The following is a 23,461-nucleotide window of genomic DNA, read 5'->3' as shown; positions in this document are numbered from 1 at the left end:
CATGTTGATTCACATGGTTTCTCACTGGCCACCTCATCATAATCCTTCCGAGATGTCCATGTTTCCCCAGGCATAGGTTATGAGCTTGTTGATGACCCATTCTGCACAGGACTTGTCTCTCTGTAGCCGTCTAGAAGTAGCCATGTAGAAGTTAGGTGGTTAATCTAAACTATTAGTCTGAGCATTCTTGATTGCGAACAGAGAAAGAGGAAATGGTTACAAGGGCAGTTTTTCCAAGATGTCTTGAATCTCTCTTGCATCTTTCTCTCTATTAAGAAGGAGCTTAGAATAGATAACAATGCTCAGATGGGTACGCTTTGGTGAGATGACTAACAGCTTGTCTTTTAGAAAGACTTCCCAAATACAACAACTGGTTCCTCAAATTAAAACAGACTACAAATCAACATCATTACCTTTAAAATTAAGCAAGTAATTTTAAAGATAATGTAAGACAGTAAGTAAGTAAGGTAAGGCATTTGTTCCACTGATTTTAATGGAATTAGGGGTTTATATGTCATTTATGTAGAAAACCATGGTAGAACGAATGGTAATACTTTTGATATCATGCTCACGTCAGACTGTTTCATAAGAAACATTGTTTATTCTTCAGTGTTGCAATGGTGAATGGCTGAAAATATATAAGTTTAGAGCAATCAGTATAATGATGAATTTATCTGTTTGTTTCTCAATCAGCTAGGATTTATACATACATGTTGGAGAAGTCTCGTGTCATTATGCAGCCTCTCAACCAGAGTAATTTTCATGTTTTTTACTTGATGATGGATGGGCTGTCTGCCGAAGAAAAATACACCCTGTACCTCAGTAATTTGTCTGCACACAGGTAGGAAAAAACTTCATATTTAGTATTAATATTTGTCTTACTTTAGTGCTTCTTTGCTGTTGGGGTCATTCCTCCAATAGTTAACATTTGTGTGGTAACTTTTCAATGAGCTCTGAAATTTATTATCGAGTCCATGTTCATGAGGATTTAATTCTGGAGTACAGGTACACCCGCTTAATAAGATCAGAGTCTTAGTCATATCCGTTAGGATTATTGCCTTAAAGGAGAAAAAGGAAGGAAACTTCTTAGTTATTTTTCCTTCTTCTGTGGACTAGAGTAGGTCTTCCCCTGCCCCTCCAGCCCTCCGATGAAACTTTTTGTCTTCAGGAAAGACTGTTTTATTAAAATTAGACTTTTCTTATGGAATATGTTGATTTTTATGAAATTTCACCATCTGTAACTGATATTTCCATTTTCATTTTGACATTTACTTACTTCATATTTATTAAGAAAAACAGAAACAAAGTTCTGACTACTTTGAAACCAAGGATAGAATTCAACACCTGGCACCTAAAATTTGATCTTTATGTGTGTCTCCACATGAGCTGATTGTCTTGGCTCCCATTCGCAATCAAAGGAGATGGAGTCTCTGCTCAGCTCTGTGTAGAGTTACATGTAGATGTGTGCTTTGGGGTGAACTGAACCACATGTGTACTTACCCTTTAATAGTAAGAGCTTAAATATAAAGAGCTGTATACAGACACCTATAGTGTGTCTAAGGCTGAATACACTCCAAATGTTTAATGTAAGTGGAAGTTTTGTGTTTTTCAGGAAATTTTGAGTATATCTCAACATTTATTAATTCAAATTCTTTGGAATGAAAACATAGTCCTGATTTAGATAATTTGCCTTTCTTTCTTCAGTCTTTACTAGGTGATTCCTAAGAAATGTCACTGAAATGAGAGAAGCCTATTTGGCATTAATGATCTTATCTTAAATTGATTAAGTTTATAATACTTATGGTGACTAACTATAAAAGACCAATAGTAATTAAAATTATGTAAAATGAATATTTTGAGTTTTTCGTATCTAAGCCTTTTTCCCATGGATTTGTCTCTCAACTTTTCTGTCTTCCACTCTGGCTAGTACTTGAATAAAATAGTTTTCCTAGGTTTGGGGCCTGTAAGTAGAAAGACACCACATTAATTTTTTCCAAAAAAACTTACTTGATTCTGATTTTTTCCTAAACACAAGTCTTGAGACTATTGTTGTTTGGTAATGTTTTAAGCTTTTAGCACTTCTGGTAGTGTACAGGATAATGTAATGCACTAGCTCTGAAGAAACATGAGGCTAAGTTGCTTTACTAAAAATGACCCACTTCAAAGGGGGGGGGAAGAGTTAAATTCTGTGGTTTAAATCCTTTGAAGGCTTTGAAGACCAAAAGGATTCTGAGCTCCCAATCATTAATTTATTCCTCTTCTTGCAAAAGTTGTTTGGAATCACTCATTTTATTCAGAAAATGAAACAGTTTGAAGTCACTTTGCAAGAAGCTCCAACAGGAAAGAACTTAGCAAAAACCTGAATAATTAAATTCACATGAACAAAGCTTTATCTGATAAGATATCTGATAAGCATCCAAAAAGAACAAAACAGTATTTTAAAATAGTTGTCTGAACATTGCAGTGCCAACTCTTTAGAAGTAATTTATAGCTGAATATTTGCATAAAGCTGCTTTTATCAATAAAGCTTTGCTTTGGCTACATAGAGTAGATTTTATCTTACATTATTGAGAGAGAGCTTGGGCCAAATATTTCTTACCTTAAACTCCTGCGTGTAAGTAGTTAGTGGGGCAGATCTTTCTTGGTTGATAGACTTAAACTAGGGGTGAATTTCTATAGCATTGAACTCATACATGAATCAGAAAGCAGGATTTGGCCTCTGTTATAAATTCATGATTTCTGACAGTCAAATTTTAATGAGATCATATCATTCTGGTAACATCAATAAGTGAATTTGTCATGTTTGCTTTGAGCAAGTGTAATCTTGACTCTAATAGCAAATTTAATTAGATAACAGCTCTTTTGAAACTATAGGTGGCTCATGCCCAACTATTTTTTGATAATTTTTCTGTTCTTCTTTGCATTGTTTAATATTGCACCTTTATGTAGAAGGTTGAACAATCTTAGTAAATAATGGCTGTTAAGATGGCAAGATACCCTTGTTGTCTTCATTGTTTGCTTAAGACATTGCAATATGAGAAATGAGACATAGCATGGTTTTTTTATTCTCATTTTAAATAAAAGTACCTTAAAGAGTCAAAGTAGTATTGTCAATCGTGGTTATTGTTAGGCTTGATGTTGTAAAAGGTGAGAGCTGGTTCATGCGTTAAGCGGTATATAATCCTGGATTAAGAGTTAATGTAAATAACTAAAAGGGGAAACCCCTCCCCTTTGGAGTCACTGAGAGTTTCAGTAAGGCTGGGGTTTCACCCCAATGTGTAAAGGGAGTTGTTAGGTTGTAATTCTGTGGTGTTTGATGCTGTCCTGAGAGGGAGCTTGAGCTCAGAAACTTGAATGTATGTTCTTGCAAGCATTATGACTGCTAGGGCAGCGTATGAAGACAAATAGCTGGCCACTTTCTATTGAACCTATATACAGCTAGGATCTTAAAGTAGCAAGCCATCCAAATTTATATAGAGAGGGATCTGAATGAATACATCTCCCATCATATCTGCATGTGGATCGTGATGGATAAAGACAGAAACAATTCCTGAAAGGTAAGATCATTTTTCAAGGTTTAGCAGGGGGAGCATATCAGAAGTGGAGAGAGAGTCTTGAAAAGGCAAGTCAAGGCTTTTTGATTGACAACAACTACTCCCATATGTTCATTACATTCAGAAGCTGATTTTTATCTGCAGATCCTTGACTGAAATTAAAAAAAAAAAAATTAATTTGCTGTTTTTCAAAAGAACTGCAAAACTTTGTTTATCTTGATGATGACATGTAATATAGAGAAATTAGAGATTTGAAATTATATTATCAATCTGCTCTTTATTTACTCTTGATTTTTTTTTTTGTTTTTGCTAGATGCAGATACAGTACATTACTGTAAGCTTTGCTTTTCTGGCATGTGATGTTTAGCTTCATAGTAGGAGTATGTATTAGCTTTTCTAGCACATTAAGTTTAGCCTCATAGTTACAGTAGGTACTACCTTAGTGATGAATCTTGCAACCAAAGGGTAACAGAAGGCAAAGAACAGAGGTGTTAATAGCAATAAATCAGCTTGTAAATGGTCTTCAATTCTGGTGAAGAAAGGGTACTAAAAGGAAACATTAGAAAGACCTTACAGAAAAGTAAAGTCAAGTCTTACAGAAAAAGGTGGAAAGACCTGCTTTTATTATTATAGGCCAATTGTTTTTATTAGCATTGATATTCCAAAGCTGTAGTATATATAACAATGTAAGAATGTCTTTATGTAATAGGTATATGTAAGGTACTCATAGTCATTAAAAATCATGTCATTACATTTGTATATGCATATTAGAAACATCACTTAAGGCTACGTAACTATAGAAAATGGTTTCAGAAACAGTGGTGGCTTTGGCAGCTGTTCAACTTGATGTCACTATTTTCAGTTTAAACAAGCTTGCTAGTTCTCCTAATTGATTGTACTGTTACAGCTTCTGGTAGCGTAGGCAAACTGATGCAACGCTCTCAGTATTGCAAGGTGATTCTGACAGACGTTTTTTAGTCCTCCCTTGTAATGTCAGATCTTTGTCACCCGACAATTATAGGTTGAAAAATACTGCTTGTAAATAAGCTGTATGTGTAAAACTAAACAACTTGAAGCTGGGGAAACTGTTAATATACACATTCATGCAGAAGCGGGGCTATGGTCAGGGAGTGCATTTTGTGTTTGTGTTTTCAGACCGGTATTCCCAGATGTGCAAAACTTTCCGTCCTCCCATGGAACAATGATGTGCACTGCAACGTGCACTCTCTCTGCCCGTGCTGTTTCCATACCCCTTAAAAAGCAGTGAAAGTCTTCTGCAACAGTTGCTGTAGATCAGTTCACAGAACTGTTTTACCTTCTTTTACAGGTTTTCAGCCCTCAGAACCTCTTTGCTCGATCGTTGAGGAAATAATTCCCAGCTCTGAGGGATAAGGTTGATCTTCAAAGGGGTTTAGAGATTATAGTGAGGGAAAGTAAATGGTATAGAAAAGATCTCAGTAGACATTTTTCAAATGCATTAAGTGCAAAGCCTTTTGTCTGATTTTTTGTCTGTTTACAGTCATCATCTTTTCTAACAAGAGCTAATACAATGCAATGTGTGCAAAATGTTGATTATTCTAGCATTGATCCCTACTCTTCCTTACCCTCATACAGAAGACCACAAGATGAGAATTTTCAAGACTGTGAGTGGCCACTTACTCCAAGTTTCCTCAATTCAACATACTTAGGAGGCAGCCTCTTTGTTTTCTAACTGCTATAGATATAAAGCCAGGAAGACATTGCATGTTTCCATGCCCTCTAACTTTCTTTTCTTTCCTTTTATCGTTGGATGTCATTTTTCCTTCCAATTGTTTGATTATTTTCTCATTTAAAATGCAACAGAAAGAAATTTCGATCTTGAAAATAACTTAGCAGTTTTCTATATCTGTGACATTTGTCTACAAATGTAGCTGTGGCAGTCTAATGATAAAGGGTAAATTCATAGAGAAAAATTGTTTTCTTCAGTCACACATAAGTGGAAAAATAGACATTTTAGGGATGTTCCAGTCCTCTGATGTTCCATGCTCTTTCCCCGTATTCAAGCCTGACTAATCACTTTTTTCCTCATAGATATTCACTTCTATTTAAACTTTCAGTAGAAACATAGAATAGTTTGGGTTGGAAAAGACCTTTAAAGGTCATCTAGTCCAACCCCCCTGCAGTGAGCAGGGACATCTTCAACTAGATCAGGTTGCTCAGAGCCCCGTCCAACCTGACCTGGAATGTTGCCAGGGATGGGGCATCTGCCACCTCTCTGGGCAACCTGTGCCAGTGCTTCACCAGCCTCATCATGAAAAATTTCTTATATCTCATCTGCATCTACCCTATTTTAATTTACATATTTTACCCTTTGTCCTATCGCTACAGGCCCTGCTAAAATGTCTGTCCCCAAACGTACCCCCATAAAGCCCAGCTGTGTCAATAAAAATTCACAGAGGTGGTTGCACAATACCATGTTTATTCCTTTGCTTCACAGATTACCTGTTGCTGATAACTGTGTCTGATGACTAGAGGGAAATCCAAACAAGTGTTAGACCTGTCTTTCTTACAAAATTGGTTGGATCTAAATACTGTGAGTGAAATAACTACATCTGGAAGGGTCACATCAGATTTTCCCATGGGTTGTAGTGCTGCTGGAGTAATAACTTTTATATGAAGTGCCAGTTACATCACTTTACCAAACTGCCATTAGACTTTGTGTGCTGAAACTCAGCATAAGCCTGTTGTACCAAAGTTCTCAGTCTCACTCCAATAAAGTTTAGTGTTGAGGCTCTATGAAGTTTACTGCTGAGGATCAATTTTGTTTTAAAATCCTGCTGAGACAATAAAGCTCCAGGCAGTCAGGAAAGTGGCATTCATTGCATTTAAATTTAGGAGGAATGTAAAGATCAGACTCAGAAGTTCCTCAGCTTTTCCATTGTGGGAGGTATGGGTACAGGAGGGGAGGAAAGCTGTGATAGGAGATGTTAGGCTTACCATCCCTGCAGCTATGAGGGTAAAGTCCTTCTAGTTCTACTGGGCCAAAACCCCTTCCAAATTTTTCTGTGCAAATAGTAGCAGCCTATAATTTCTACTTTTCCTTAAATACTATCTCTTCTCAGACACACACAGGGAAGTCTCACCCAGAGTGAGACTTTTGAACCTTGAAATCATTCTCAAAAACTAGAAACAGTTTTTCTAGGCCTCCTTTGAGTTGTGAGTTTTCAGTGCCTTCTCCAGGATGTAGGCACCTCTGTGCCACGGCCAGAGGGGAGCTGGGGAGGTGCTGCCCCTGCGGGCAGAGGAGCAGGGAGCCAAGGGTGGCAGTGGGGCAGGGCTCTCCTCCTCCTGGCACATCCCTATGGCACCCAGCAGGTCCAGGGACCATCAGAGGGATCAGACACTACCCAGAGAGTGGGCAGGAGCATGGGGATGAGGACAGGATAAGACCAGGCTGGGGTAGGAGCCCACAGGTGGGGGTCAGGGAGAGTCTGTGCCTGGGCACAGGCATGGCTGACCCCAGATCAGGCCAGTACCAAGGCCCAACACCCGAGCAAAAAAGCTGCTTCTGAGCCAATGGGCATCCCAAAAAGACTTCTTGCACAGCCCAGGCAGCTAAACCCTTGAGGGGGCGGAGGGCATTCAAGACCCCTGCAGAATCATAGAAGATCCTTCATCAATTTTTAATGGGAGTTAATGAATATCTACTTTTTTCCCACATTATCAAAAACCAGCTAAATCTTCTATTTATTAAGGTCTATATTTCTCCTTTGCATATGTATATTTTCTTCAATGTGTGTATTTGCTTTAGCATATTGCCTGTAAACTTGTACTTAATTAATACTTTCAATACATGACAGATCTTGTGGCAACCGTTAATCTAATGATTTGTAGTTTGTCTGTCACCTCTAAGATTTTTTGCCATGGGTCTTTTGGCATTTAAGTTCTTAGTAAAGAAGTGTAAAGAAGTAAGTGAAGAAGAGGGAAAACCTGAATCAGTCTCCCACTTCCTTTTCCTTTCCCAATCTATTTTTTATATTGCTTTAAATCATGCAGATAACTTATCACTTGTTTCTACTTTCTTTATGTCCATTTTCCTGTACTTAACATTGACAATCCTACTAACGCATGAACTAAGACCTTAAAAAATTAGAAGTGCACTTGATATTTTACAGAGGATAAGGAATTTTAAAGACTGGGTGACTATGTATAGGTGATTCTCAAAGGCAATATCTGAAATTCATCATCTTAGCTCTACTCCAACATATTTCTTTTGTAATGAATGCTGAGTAGAAAGTTAATTTTCAAATTTTTATACTGGAATTATTCCAGAAGATTTTCCTTGCCAAAAGTAAATCTGGAGAACTCTGAGAAGTTACTTGTCTTTGGACATCCAAGCTAAATTCAATTTCATATCTAATACAATTGAATTCTTTATTTTTTGGGGGGGAAGGGGTGTCTGCTTTTAAGCATTTTCCATAACAGCTGAGGGTTTTAGAGATGAAGCTTAGGTTATTGTGTAATAAGGCTTTATAAGACATTTTCTGGAGTCATTAGAACTTTTAAAAATATTTCTTAGAGGTTCAAAGGCAACATGTATTTTATTTACTTTCTTATAACTCAGGTGTCTCAAAGTGATATACCTTGAATTTATGTCAACATGCACATATGTAGACACACTGAACGTATTTATACTCAACTTTTTTTTCCATTTCTCTGCCTCTTCCGTGCTCTTTCTTCTCTTCCAAAGGTCTCTTAAATTGGAAACAAACATTCAAGTTCTGGTTGAACAAGTAAATCTGTATTTTTCTGATACTGTGCAAGTTTTCCTGTCCTAACTTGATTACATGCAGCACATTCCTTTTCTCCAATACATTAACACTTACAAAGACAATGCAGTGGTACACGTAGCGCAAGTTATGTGTGTTAGCATGCCTAGACAGCAAAGGACCACTGGGGTACAAAGACTTATCAAGCATGCTTGACAGACTTTCTAAATAATGGGGTAATGTGAAGATGCAGTTTCAAACACAGATTTCAAAAACTGAGAGAGTTAACTCAGTTAATTTTGATGGAATTCATTTCAGTACATTAAGCGATAGGTGGAACTCTGAAGTAAAAGTGAAAATAGTTTGGGCTGTTTCTTTTTACACTATGTGGTAGCAAATAATATAAAAGTTACACACGTCAATCAGTTTATACCTTCCTAATATGTTTTACTTATATTTCAGCTGCCTAGTGAAAAGCTTTAACTCTGAACATTTGTTTCTTAGTGATCTTCATATAATTCTACTGTGAAAATCAGATTCGCAACCAGTAGTACTATTTAAGGACAAGATCTGTAGTTTCCAAATGAAATGAGGCAATTCCATCTACTTAGATTCCAGTGAGGTCTGACAGCTAAACTACACCAGCTCATTATTAGAAAGGTAATGGAAAGAGGAGAAGCAGATATATTTGCCTGAGATTCTGGAGCAGGTTTAAACTTGCTTCAGTGAGTTTTATATCTATGTAACCTGGAAAAATTTCAACATCAAAAGAATTGTCTAAATTTTCTCTGTTGTCTTTTGGTTTTTTTTGTTTACTTTTCTGCACACTGCTTTATTCTTTTCCTATTTACCCTGTATTTACTGATGTCTGAATTTTTTCATTGCTTTTTTTTGTAACGTTGAGCCTTCTGCACTGCATGTATAACATATGCATATTCCAGCAAATTGTGCTTTCACGTTGTTCTCTTTAACGTGTTTTTCCCTGACTTCTTATAACTTCAGCCTCCACTTCCCTTTTATTTCAAGTGGTAACAGTCTTTACCTCAGTACTCTTACCTTCAATCTTTTTGTCTTCCTAATTCATGCAGGTTTTCTGAGTAAATAAGGTTCATAAGATTATTCAACTTGGTTTACTCTTTTTCCTCCCCAAAAATGAACAGGAATTGAACCAAAAAGAACATTTCTTTTTCCTTAGCTTTCTTTTTCTTGTCCTATTCTTTCTTTGAAATTCAGGCTCCATTAATCTCTTGGAGCATGATCTTGAAGCATCGGTATTGTTCTTTACACTTCAAAGGAGGAAGAATTGAGAGGCAACACCAGTAAATGGCTGATTGTGTGTGATTTGTTATGCTGGATAGTAATAATCATGACTAAGTTTTGTTGAGGATGTACAACAGAAAACACGTTATATGTTTTAAGATACATCTTCATGTTCTAAAGTGATATTGATTAACCAGAACTAATTTTATCTAATTCTAATATGACATTTTACAATAAATATTTTCAGATATATCTGAGATCAAAAAATACAACAAAATGTAACTAAGTTTTTTGCATCCAATATTGATTTTTTATTTTCAGATATATCTGAGATCAAAAAATACAACAAAATGTAACTAAGTTTGGGGTCTTTTTGCATCCAATATTGATTTTTTAAAGTGTTACTCTGTGGTCTAATTAATCTCATTTTTCTTATCCATGTACTTCTGTTCAGCTAAGCCTTTAGGCTTAGTCTCTCATATTTTAGGCTTAGACTCTCATATTTTATTGAAACTTAGATAGAACCCTGAGGAGCATATTAGTGTACAGAAGGTAAGATTTTTTTCATTGTTTTTTAACAGGGCAGGTATGATGACTGGACCATGTAGACTAAAATTTCTTCCCTGAGATCATCACCGTGCACCTCAATGTTCAGGAAATAGCTAATAGTGTCAGAGTTAAAGTTAACCTTATACAATATCTTTCTGAAAATTAACTACATTTTCTCTATCATCTTAAACCCCCTCTTTCTGTGAGATATTTGTGCATAGTTGTGTCCTACAAGATACATTACTAGGAGGTTAGAATTGCAATTACAGAAGATAAAATCAGGATCACAGCTTAGGTTTTCAAAACAAACCTGAAATATTCATTTGTGTCATCTGCTTTATTTTGCAAATTAAGTGGTTACTTTTCTATTTGCAGATACCTACACCTCATGCATATAGTATACCTCTATGTTATTAACTTTATTTCACAATATTTGAGTATCTGGCTGTTCAGTTGTTTTGTGTGGTTCATCCTGAATTCAGAGTTAGTTACATACACACCTGCTCACTTGCATTCTAATTCCATGTCAAGATATCCAAAACAATATTTTCCTACTTGAAAGCAGAGGTACCTTATCTTTGCATTTTGATGTTTAATTTATTTATTCTGGTTTTGACATTATCTGCTTTTGACATTACTGCTGTATTCCCAAAAGATCCTTTAAGAAAATATAGCTCCAATGATGTTTAATAATCTATTGATTTACTTGAAATCCAATAATAATTTTTATTTAACAAAGTAAAGGTAGTAAACTAAGCCTGAGACTTAGCTCAGTGCCTGTCCCAAGTGGACTTGTTATTTTTCTAGTTTTCAGAGTAAATGCTATAGAAATTCTGCTTTGTTCAAGAGTGTAAATCTGAAACTCAGATTCCTCTGGGTATTTGCTTACGTTTGATGTTAACAATCCCCTCTTCATTGCATTATTCTTCACGTATATTGATTGAATAGTGGCAGAGGATGTACAGCACTCCATTGGCAGACTCTCAGAGGTAAAGAAATCATTCATTACGATTACCTCTCTTTTCAGCAACTGTTTTTCTATCCATCATAATTCTAACAAGCCAAAGATGTAGAACTAACTATGTGTAAATGCATAAGTAAGTAAGTGAGACGTTTTTTGAGAAATAAACTGTATGTTTAGAGTGGTACAGTAGAGCCAAGGCACTCGTATTTCTGTATTGTCCTGAAGGAACTCAGATATCTGGTAATCTTTGGTATATTATATTCTCTCGGTGACAGTGGGCAGTTCAGAACAGAAAAAATAACATCAGACCATAGAAAACCACTTTGACTTTAGCCTTTTTATAGCTCTAGTCAGTTTACTTCTGCATATTTAGTTTTAATCCACAAACTTGCATTTACTTCATTTGACTTGACATGATACCATTTGCTATTTCTTTGACTGAGAGAGGCTTTGTCTTTCTTGTCTCCTTTGGGGTAAGTATGATATGGAAACACAAGCAGAAAATAAAAGGAGAATAATCTGTCTGTGGCATGAAAGATAGAGAGTAGGGGGCAGGAAAAATGAAATCTCTTTAATCCAACAGAAACAAACAAACTTGGTAATTAAGAGCACCCGGATCTATAGAGTCTACTGAAGACAGAGCATACAGCTGTCTTAGTTTTAAAAGAAAACTAAACATACAATAAAACATTGTTTGGAATAAATTGTTTGAAATGAAGAAAGAAAATGCAAAAATAAATACAACATGAGCAGGTAACTTTAGAGCAGCTGTCTTAGTTTTAAAAGAAAACTAAACATACAATAAAACATTGTTTGGAATAAATTGTTTGAAATGGAGAAAGAAATGCAAAAATAAATACAACATGAGCAGGTGACTTTAGAGTTTGTTGTGAATTCTCTTGATGAGTATCTTACACCTTAAAGTTTCTGGGCCAAGTTCAACCTTTTGTTAGAAAAAAACAAATCTCCAGAGATCAGTGGAAGTTATATATATAGAGAGAGGTTAAATTTGGTCTTCCATTGAAGAAATCAAGTGCTGACTGTTTAGGCAGCCCACCAGTATTTCACATCACACTGAAGATGGATGTAGCTCCAAGGGATGAAATTGCCATAGAAACCCTAGCTTAAAAGTAAATGTGATTACTCACTTATAAAAATGGTAGAGGAGCTCATTTGGCTTTTCATTTAAGTACAAAATATGTCTCTGCACTTTACTAGGATGCTAATCGTCTCATATGTGCAGGGAGATTCAGTGGATTCGGCTCCTGAAACCACTTAGTTATTACATTGCATAAATCTGGAGCGATAATATAGTTCTGCAATTTATATTTCAAAAGCCACTCTTAGAATCATCCTGATACAATTACTGTAGACGAATTTCCAGTCAGGAGTGCGTTGTTTAAGAAATTGTTATTGGCATATGGAAGCCCCAGTCATTGAACCCAGCTTATATCAACTTAATGTTAGATCTAAGAGAGACGATACCTCTCACTGTTGTTTGAACTTGCCGTCTTCGCTCAGCTCCCTGAGCTAGCTTGAATTTTTCATTGTGCTGGAGTAACTTTACCATTACCCTAGCAAACTCTCTGGGGAAAGTTAGGTAAGGTCAACCCATAGAATCATAGGATCATAGAATTTTGGGTTGAAAGGGACCTTTTAAGGTCATCTAGTGTAACCCCCCTGCAATAAACAGGGGCATCTTCAACTGGATCAGGTGCCATAGTTTTCTTCCTGTAGTTCTTTCATTAATCATAACTCTAAATGATCTCTATGCTGAGGTTAAACCTGATTGTGTCAGGTTAGTGCTGTTCACAGTTTCCTTTGATTTCGGATGGATTTGCACACAGATTTTTTGTAGTTAAAATATTTACCTACTCAAACTGACTTTTGTCTAAAGCCTACAACCAACAAATCAAAGTCTTTTCAATATGTTAATTGAGTGCTAATGACGAGAAGACATTAGGATGTCAGTTTTATACAGCTCCTAAAAATGGCAGCTCCATCAGTCTTGGCTTCTAAAATTATATTATGCAATATAATGCTAGACAGAACGGTGCAGGAATATCTTGTACTGAATCACCCATTACCCAGATGATCTTTGGAACTTCTTAATTCTACATAAAACTCTTGTTTATCTCCAGTTAGTTTATGACACATCTCTTGCAATCACAGCACAAAGTGTTGTTGATGCAACTTCATACAGTACAAGATAAATCATGTGAAACTTGATGTACTTAGTGGCTGATATCAAAAGTAAACAAAAATAGTTTCAAGTATAGTTTCAATAGTTTTAAGACACCTTTGATTGGCAGCCAACAGATGTAAAATAATAAGGTGGTTTTTGGAATGCTTAATGATTTTCCCACCTATATTAGCCTATCTAACCAGGGGAAGATGTATGTTTATCAGATCTGTGCAAACAGCACTCTGTACCAGACAAGGAGACACACTGGGGAGAGCTGCATGGGAGTAGTTCAGAGTGTTTCAAGGAAGAAACATGTATGAGGCTCTGTGCTTTCTGACACACCATTTTGGTCTGTGACCTGTGTGTGCTAATAAGGCCTCTGCTTATCTGATTTGAAGTTTAAACATTTCTTGAATAGTAGTAATACAGGTTAGAAAAATTGTTAAAACAAATCCAGTTTTCACAAAGAACTACACAAATCAAGAAAGTCCTCTGAAATAAAAAACTCTGAAACAAATTTTCTGCTGACTAAAATGATGGAAGAGGACACTGAAACAATGTAGAAATACCATTTGACAAACAAACTGCATTTGCAACCATAATTACAGAGAAGTGTACTTATGGCTTATGACAAATGCTGGCACCTTCTAATTTCTGCTTTAACTTTTATGAAATTTTAACATAACCGAATCATTAAATGGGTAGAAGTCAGTTTACGAAGCTGGTGTTGCAGCTTAGTAATAAACTTAGACAGTAATTGCAGTGTTTATTTTGACGCTGGTACATTGACGCCAGTTTCGTGATCTGTTTTGTTCACCCAAGATGAGGATTACAAAGACTAAGAACAGTGCTAATCATTTGTAAAAAAACCCAATATGTGGCCTTTCACAGGAAAAACGAATAATGAAAATGATACTATTAAATAGGAAAAGCATTTATTTAGTGGAATCATTTCTTGGAAAACAACTGGAGAGTGTCCTATGTCATTAAAATTTTCCAGTAATGAATAAAACACAGAGGAAGTCTATATAACCCTTCATTGCTATGTTTTTCTATTGAAATTATTGTTCACTTGGGCTTTATTTTCTATGACTTTCCTGTCCCAAATCCAGATGGGTTAAAACTGCTACTGCTAGAGATCATACATTTTTATCCTAACATTTCTGAGTGTTTCTTTGTGTTTGCTTCTGTATAAGTCGTGTCCTTGATTTCAGGTGCAGATAGAGGCATCAGATTCACTGTTAGAGATGCATCTGTACTTTCTTGTACCTGCAGTCCTTTCCCCATTTCTCTCATGTTCTCAGTGATTCCTTTCCCACTATATTTTCATTTCCATTATGTATATTTGTCATATTTCCAGACCTAATCCCCTGTTTAAACAGGTCTCCTCAAGCAGGTAACAATTAAGAGGAATGGAACAGCATCTAATAATACATGTACTAGGATGAACTTAACTTCAGTGAGTATGTCATGGAGTTAGGTTGGTCCTTAAATCTGGAACAAATGGGAACATCTTATCAAATTCTGTGGTTCTGTAGTTTATTCTGGATCCTGTTTTCTAAACATGCAATTATAATCCTTTCTAATCTCTTCCCATTCCATCTTCCCATGTATTTTAGGGGAAAAAAAGGGCTACTCTGAGGCATAATTTATTCTGCTATCATCTTTCATCTGTGTTTATTTTATTTTATTTTATTTTATTTTATTTTATTTTATTTTATTTTATTTTATTTTATTTTATTTTATTTTATTTAGAAATCAATGTATTTGGATACAAACCTAGCTTGCCTACAGAACTAAATTGCACAAACTGCAAATCCCTATGTGTAAATGCAGTGTGGATTTTAGCAATAAGACTCAACAGGGAGTCTCTTTGTCCTATCTGGATGCACAAGCCATTAAAGTACTGAAGTAAATCTGCAAATTCTCTTGATTTAGGAAGGCCAGTTCCATTTATGCAGCGTAAAGTCAGTGTAACTTCAGTGCGTAAGTAACCTGCTTAGACGCAGACTTTCAACCGAGTTCTCAACGTGCAACCTGTGAAGTTTAGTTCAGGTTTGCTGAGCATACAGCTTATGGGTCTTGAGTACTTTCTGCCTTATGAGAGGCAATGGAAGACCCCATGGGAAGTCTAATGTCAGAAGTACTTAATTTGTGAGCTTTCATCCGGCATGATTTTACTGGGATGGCTGAGAAGGTGTGAGAAACTTATACATGCATCCATCTTATTCCTGTTTCTGGTGGTCCTGGAACACCCTCGGGACAGAAAGGGGTCCCGGGGCTGGGAGAGGCAAGGCAGGTCTTGCTGAGCGTGGGAGAGCAGCCATGAATTCTCTGTAACTGGACCCTGTGTTCAGCATCGTGTAACTTGTTGGCTGCGCGAAAAGCAGGATCCTTGGCTTATGTTAAGGGGATGGCCACTAATGATTGTGGCTGGTTGATTGCTAAATAGGTAACGTACATAAATACATATATATTTACTCCATTTAAAGTAGAAAGAAGAATATTCTTGCTTTGTAGAACAATTGGGTAAAGTTAGGTACTGCACCAACTCATACTGTGCGAGACTTTCTTGGCCTGTGGTAGGTAAATAATTGTTATTGATTAATTAATTACATTAATCCTCCTTAAAAATGTCTCATTCTTGTGTAAATAATGTATATTTCAAAAGCCACTGGAGTCACTAGTGTCTTGGGGGTTCTTAACCTTTTTTTTTGGCCAGGTTAAAGGGCTTTAAAGGGATCTTACTGTTCAGAATTACTTGTTTAGTATACATACCTGAACACACATGGCCATGCCTGCATATACAGGAAGAAGAGGGCTTCTTGTAAGTTAGCTGATCTGAAACTGATCCGTGAACTACAATCAGTATTTATATGAAATAATTTTGAAGTATACTATCAACATTTTAACTGGATACTGGTGAAAGTTTTAAGCAGGTACCCAGAGCTCTTTTTAAATTTCAGATTTGACACTGTGGCTCTTAACCCAGTAAGTTTTATTTCATGAATCAGCATTTAAAAAGTAACAAATGCTGGTGGAGAAATGCCTTGAGGTTCATAAAGTTAATGACATCTACCTGGCAACTAGTGCCAAAGTAAGTCTGAACACAGGAATACAAAATTACTCTTGGTTGTAGGAGCAAAGTTCAAACACAATTTCTGAAGCATTTCAGGACATGGATTGGACCAGTTTGCACTTGCTTGCAGACTGACTTATTTTCTTTACATATTCAACAATGCTCAATATTTGCTACTTTTTTATCATCGTCATCATCATTGTTATGCTCCGTGTTTAATGTGTAATCAACTTCAAAATTATGCTTGTAAAGTGATAGCTCACAGAATTATGATCTCCTGAGTGATTCTGTCCTATAAAATACTGAATTATATGAGTCAGAGAAAGAGCACTACAAGGTATATTGCATTTATTATGTCTTTTGATATCACCAGAAGTGTGAAAAATTCTATTTTGAGTCATTCCTGTTGTACATTCAGCTTTTTCTTTAACAAAATTATCCTAGATTTATATTTTTATGTCATTTTAGGAACAGAAGTCTTGAAGCTCTGATTTAAACCTATTCCACAGGAATATCAATATAATTAAAAAAAAAAAAAAACAAACCTGAATTTAGCTTAAAGACATTTGGCATTTTGAGAATAAAAACCAAACTACATTGCTTTGCTTTCCATTTCAGTATATCCACTATCTGTAAAAACTTATGTACTTCATAGTACAGGTACACTTATGGAATTATTTGATATTTTGTCTTATGAAAATGTCAAGGCAAAACTGTTTACTGAGCAACACAGAGGTTAATATAAGCTTTCTGTGCTGAAACCAGTTTACAAAATATGTATCTTAACGTGATTTTCTTAGCTGAGAAAAATAAAAATAAGAGCTGTGTTCTGTCTATCACCAAATCTGTCTGCAATGTTTAATTTATTAATATTAAGCTGATACTTTAACTCTCAGCATTAACAAAGTTGTTCCTGTTTTTGAAATGCTGGTTTTGGTGCTTTATTGCACTAGTCATGAGCAAAAATCTGTGCACTTAAATGGTTAGTAGTAATTCCAGCTCAGTGTTACTGTGTAACATGGTTCAAAGGATGTAGAATTTCTTCGGATGGGAATAGGTTTAAAAGCTGGAGACAAAGGAAAAAAGTCAGTAAAACATGCCCCTTTTCCCTCAGAGAAAAAAGCCAAAAGCTATTCATTATCATGTTCTGTAAATGTCGTTTACTTCATTGATGTCAACTGTTTTGCTTTGTCTTTATCTCATTCCTGTTTACATATCAAACAGTGCTAAGTGCAAGGCAGCTTTTCCTCACTAAGCAGAATACATTGGCCTCATATTCACATGAGAGATCTAAAGAAATAAAAATGTTTGTTGTAATTTCTTGTTCTGTGACTTTGCAAATATAGTAGAGATTAGTGGAATTTATTTTTGAAAGGTCAAGTCTTGGTTTTATACACTCAATACCCTTCATCCCGTCAGTTTTTAAAACATTTTTAAAAACACGTCTAAAGCTATGAAGTCGTTCATTCTCAGTCTGGCAAAACAGTCCTTAAGTTCGATATTTAGTTACAACTAAATTAAGCCTTGGGATTTAACAAGTAGTCACAGGAATAGTTAAACTTTTAGAAAAATGTGGTGTATTTCAGAGAAAGACTTCACAAATACTTAATGTGAGGACAGTAAATTGACCTAGTTGTAAGAAAACTGGTTTATAAATGGTTATATTTTGGCTGGAACTATCAAAATAAATGTGATGATAGATACAATAATTTCTGCCTTAGCTTAAAGTAATAATTAACTGATCTGATAATGTTGAAATTTCAGTAGTGACCATTGTGCTTAATCAGGGTTACTACCCTGAGCTGGATGGGAAGGAGGGTTGAGGACTGCAAAGGCAAAAGCCACACGCTTTTCACGTGATTGTGCAAGTATATGGTTCATTGGGCAGCACTAATGAGGGGAAGGAAGGGATTTAGCTTGTTAATCCATGCTTCTTAATACAATGTCACATTAAATGACACCCACAACATCCATATTGATTGTGTTAGAGCTGGAACCTGATTCTGAAATACGGCTTCATCCTCCTGTGACGTTGGCTCCCCTGAGAATTTTCTAGCAACAAAGCATCAGTTAATGAGGATTTTGTAATAAGAAAAGTCTAATTAAAATTGGCTTTATCTTAGACTTCATATAAAGACAGGTAGAGGCAAAAGATAAGTCTGTGTGGCTCCTTATGGAGTGTAGCAGAGACACCTCAGATGGTGCCATGCAAAAAGTACCATAGCTGTGTTGGAGCAGTGGTCCATTTAAGGTAATTAGCCTCACTTATTGTGCTTTCTGTACTACACCCAGGTCATATCAGTATAGTTCAGGAATCTTTGTGTAATACCGCATTGCGTTGTGCAGAAGTAAATGTGTGATAAGGTGATATGCCTAGAAATTACGTAGGCAATGCTTAGGGCAGCTTGAAGTCTAGTTCTCCAGTACTACTTATCTCCTGCTGTCTCACTTAATCATCTCATCTGCCTTTCTTTCCTTCATAGTGAATTAAAGTTCAACATAGGGTGTCAACCTATAACTTCCAGTTGTGCTTCATATTAACATTTATTACGACACTAAGATTCAACTGAAATCAGTGGGATGAAGCACGGGTTTGAAGTTGCATATAAAGGTTTTGCTGAATTGGGACAATATACAGCGATGGAATAAATCATTATTCTACTTCACAGTACATGTAAACCTGGCAAGCAAAAAAAAAATCTTTATTTCTTTCTTGTTGTTCCAGTGGCCTGAAAGCTCTAAATATAATGTCATGACGTGCATGGTCTGTAATTGTTTTTAGAACAACTGATGAACATTTTACAGAAGCTAGCACTAAGATATTTGTGTGCATTTTTTATTGACACATTTTAATTAAGGTCAAGCTGTAACAAAAGCCTTCATAACACCAGAAGTGTATGAATGCTTCCGATAGGCATATCTGAATCCATTCAGTCTAAGCAATGTGCTCTCCTCTAGGATATAAATTAAAATTAATTAATTAAAAAATTAAAAAATAAACACATTATTTTCTACCAGTTGCCTGTAAAGCTGAGTCATCAACCAGCCCTTGCAAAGCAAGTGACAAGTCAGTTCTGTTTCCTGCCTGTCACCACAACTACAAGGAATTTTGATACCCCTGTGTGAGGGGAGAGGTATGCAGAAAATGACATCTAGGATGAAGATGATATTTTGAAACAACCTGATTTCATTTGTCTGTTTTGAATTTCTTTAACTGGACAGCACATAATGGTTTTGGAGAATTACTGCATCAGAGGTTTCTACATGATTACAGCATGATATTGAAAAAATAAAGTGTGGATTTTTTGTTATTTAAGCAAGAAGAAAAATGTTCTGGTTTGTTTAAATAAATATGAAGTATCAGGATCTCAGTTTCAATAGCTATTTTGAATCAATCAATGAATATGAAGACTTTTATTTGTACATCATTTTTATAAAAGAAATCATGAATTTATAGACAAAATCCAGAATTTCTGATTTATAACATGCTCTGCAATGGCTTGTATTGCATAATTAAGTATTGAAAGAGCGCCCTGTATTAAGTCATTTATTTATGTTAAATATTTATTCTTCATTGCTTCCATGTGAATTCTTTACCCGCTAATCTTGAACTCTTTTTAGCAGAATAAATGTACTAGATAGTGTGGTCAATTGTGCTAGAACAGGAGTTGATACTATTCTGTTTCTCTAGGGATTGGCTAAGTGAAATCCTGCTAGAGAAATGACACGTGGGCAAGTGGATCAGAAAAAGAAAGCACACGATAAAAGTTTTAATTCCTCACAGGAACCAGTTACCCTGGTATCTCAGAAAAGAACAGATTACGACATTCAGCTCTTCTCATGCATTTTTTTCTTTTTCTTTTTTCCTTTCACCAACTAAAGAAACATAAACAGAGAAAAATAATATTTTCCTTTGCCTTTGGTTTGAAAGGGACTTCCAGAGATCTAGTCCAACTCTTTGTATCATGACAGGATCTACTGTGCAAACAGACAGGTTCTTTGAAAACAGCTACACAAAAGAAAGAGAAAACAACTGATTCGTAAGCTAATGCCAGGATTTTTTTATCTGCATTAGTTCGCATTCATGTTCCCATTCCTTACCAGGAAGATGATTCTATCGTTGCTGTATCTTTAAACTGGAGCCTTTCTTTCCCTGGGCTGAGCAAGCCTTGCTCGCTCAACAAGCCTCCCACATCATGTCTGGAGCCCCAACCATTGAAGTGGCCCTCCACTGATCTTACTCCACTTTAGCAATGTCGTTTGTGTATCGTGTGTGTGTGCATGTGCAAAGCTGGCTGCAGTATGGAGATGTGGTCTAACAGTGAGTGCTGGGCAGGGGGAAACAACCCCCAGTCTCCCAGCAATGCTCCTGGTGATGCAGCCCTGGATGCTGCTGGCCATTTCTGCTGCCCAGATTCATTGCCAGCTCCTGCCCAACTCACTTCCCTCAGGGCTCGCAGGGCCTTTTCCCGAGAGCGGCTCCCCAGCTCATCTGCCTGTATCATTGCAAAGGTTTATTCCTTCCCAACTGCAAGACTTTGTACTTGTCATTGCTGAATTTCATGAAGTTCCCGTTGGCCCATTCCTTCAGCCTGTAAAGGGCAGCCCTACCCTCCAACATATTGGCTGTTCCCCCCAATTTGATGTCTTCTGCAAACGTGATAGGAATGCAGTATCAAAATCCAGAATGAGAGAGTGTTGGAAATTATCTTCATATCTTAGTTCTAGTATGGTACCTTCATGTTTTGCATTTCCCTGAAATAGGCTCATTTCTCTGAGATCTGTTTCATGCTCTACCATGTTATTCTTCTGTGTCCCTTAGGTCAGCTGTATAAAGTAGTGGTTATTTCCATGTCCATGGTTTTGGGCTCAAAGGACTATAGGATTTTCCACTTTGCAATATCTTTCTCAGTTTTCTGTAGACTACATTTAATGAACTCTTTTGCTCTAAGTCATTTTTTCTGATACATTTTTCTGTTGCTTTTCTCTGGATTTTCGCTAACTGATCCTGATTTCCCTGAAATGGGATGCCCTAAATCACACAGAATACTCCAGTTGAAGCTTTACCATGCTAAGTATTTCATGCATCCTATATTGGCATATGTGTAAGGGTGTTACATATGATGAGTAATTTTTTGCGATATCAAGGCATACTTGACTTTCATTTAGTCTATGACAAATGCTCTTCTGATAATCCGCTGCCTAATCAGTTTTAGCTGTACTGAATTTGTACATTCAGCTATCCCTTTGTCTTATTTTGTAATTGTTTTCAGTTGAGTTGTATCTTTATAGTACTCCTTCATGTTTGGCTTCATTCCTTGACAAAATGTGCTTTCATCTGATTTCTGACACTTTGAATAATCAGCTGGCATAAATAACCTTATTCAGACCCTTCCTTCTGTGTTTTTCTTTTTGCGTTAAAGATATGTCCTCTGTTTCTAGTCTGAGAAAAGCCCAGAAGTCTTAGAATACTCTTGAGACCTCAGATGGGTAAATGGTTCTGAGTATAAGCAGTTAGAAATTAAGTTTTTGCCTATAACCAGAGCTTTTTTACTGAAGAGATTAACTGTGATGGGTGAAATCCTTATTGCCTCAAGCAACATTTATTGCACTATCATCTATAATAAAGTTCAAGACTAGCAACTAATTTTGTATTATGTTTCCCTTATATGAAGCCTGCTATAGCCCAGAAAGCTTTATGACAAAACACAGAAGTGTCAGCACTCATCTTCTATCAGGAGTCAAACAGCAAGCAGCTAGATGTTAACTTAAAAAAAAAAAAAACATCCCTTTTCTTTCATCATAGGGCTTTATCCTAAACTTGTATAGTGACTTAGAACCACTTAACGATATAACCCTGCAAAGAATTCTCTTAATTATTCATGACAGAATGTATTTACTTCAGGAAAGCACTCTGAAAAGAAGTGTCCATCTGGGAAAACCATGCTTCCTCTTCTCCTCTAATTGGACCCCAACTTTTAACTGTCCTTACAAAAGGGAATCTCTGATGAAGTGGACGCAACCTACTAATCTCTTTCAGACAGCTTCACTATCAGATATGAGTTGAACCACTGTAATGAACCAGATATTTCTGTATGAGAAACAGCAATAATGTATAGGTACGTGGTGTAAAGTGGCTGTTCTTATAGAATACTTGAACATTTCAAGTGTCAGATTTTACAAATGCAAAGTGGTTTGGTGTTGGGATAGTGTTTTCGTAATGCCTTATTTACTCTGTTAGTGAAATATCGAAGTTTATAGCAACCCTTAAGCAGGGTTGCTACTACAAGGTCCCTGTGACACGCCTTGGAATATCTGTGGTCAGCGTTGTGTACCAAGGTCGTCTTTTTGCACTTAACTACAAACAATACAGCTTGAAGTACTTTATGATTGTAGTTGTCTAAAGAGTTGATTAGTGCAAAATATCATTTATTTGTCAACCTTTACTTGCTAGAGATTAGAAAAGTTCCCTATGTGACATAGATTAACAGTTCAGATCTCCCTTGAAACGTTGATAACCATAGTCTGTAGACTTTGATAACTATAGCCAGGAAGTTTATAGATACATTGAATTCTGATCAAAGAGTGAGCCAGATGTCCAGATTGTGGAGTAAGTCCAGGGCCAAAAGGTGATTGCTTTCTGGCTTTGCTTTGACTGTGCTTCAAAATATCAAGAAAAACTTATTTCTGAAAGCCTGTGCTATTCTTGAGCTTCCCACTGAAAGAAGATGAAGCTTCCTGAGTAGACTGTACTAAGCTTTTCTACCTCAGCATGAGCTAACGGGGAAGTTGCAGCACTTCCGACATGAAACACACAGGTTCAATATCCCCTCATGCTCTAGATGCTTTGAGCTAACTTTGAAATGGACTGCCTGACATGCCAAGTGGGGAAGGTCCATATCTTTTCTGTGGGTCATGCTGACTATGAGACACTAACCAGAAAAGGGGTACCTTCCTCCCAAATAAACCCCTAATTATCAAATTTGGAACTTTTTTATTTTTATCTCTTCAGAGATTTTATAAAAACATAAGAGTTCTAATAGGAAAGACAGAATAAAGAGACACTTTCAACTTCTGTAATAATTTAGTGAGTCCTACTTTTTATTCCCTTTGCTTTTCTTG

General features: G+C 36.3%; 1 protein-coding gene across 1 annotated transcript in view; it reads left to right on the top strand.

Annotated features, from left to right (window-relative positions):
• Window positions 1–23,461, top strand: part of LOC104623571 (unconventional myosin-XVI-like) — a gene marked incomplete at both ends in the record, with an annotated part of 123,630 nt that overhangs the window by 31,587 nt on the left and 68,582 nt on the right. Inside the window, one exon of the mRNA XM_010290702.1 lies at window positions 694–841. Within this exon, the coding sequence (XP_010289004.1) occupies window positions 694–841 (148 nt within the window). The remainder of the gene's footprint in view (window positions 1–693; window positions 842–23,461) is intronic.

The sequence above is a fragment of the Phaethon lepturus genome, unplaced genomic scaffold (assembly GCF_000687285.1).
Source record: "Phaethon lepturus isolate BGI_N335 unplaced genomic scaffold, ASM68728v1 scaffold3987, whole genome shotgun sequence".
Lineage (NCBI taxonomy): Eukaryota > Metazoa > Chordata > Aves > Phaethontiformes > Phaethontidae > Phaethon > Phaethon lepturus.
Note: the sequence above shows the minus strand (reverse complement) of the source record. Positions and strands in the feature narration are given on the sequence as shown.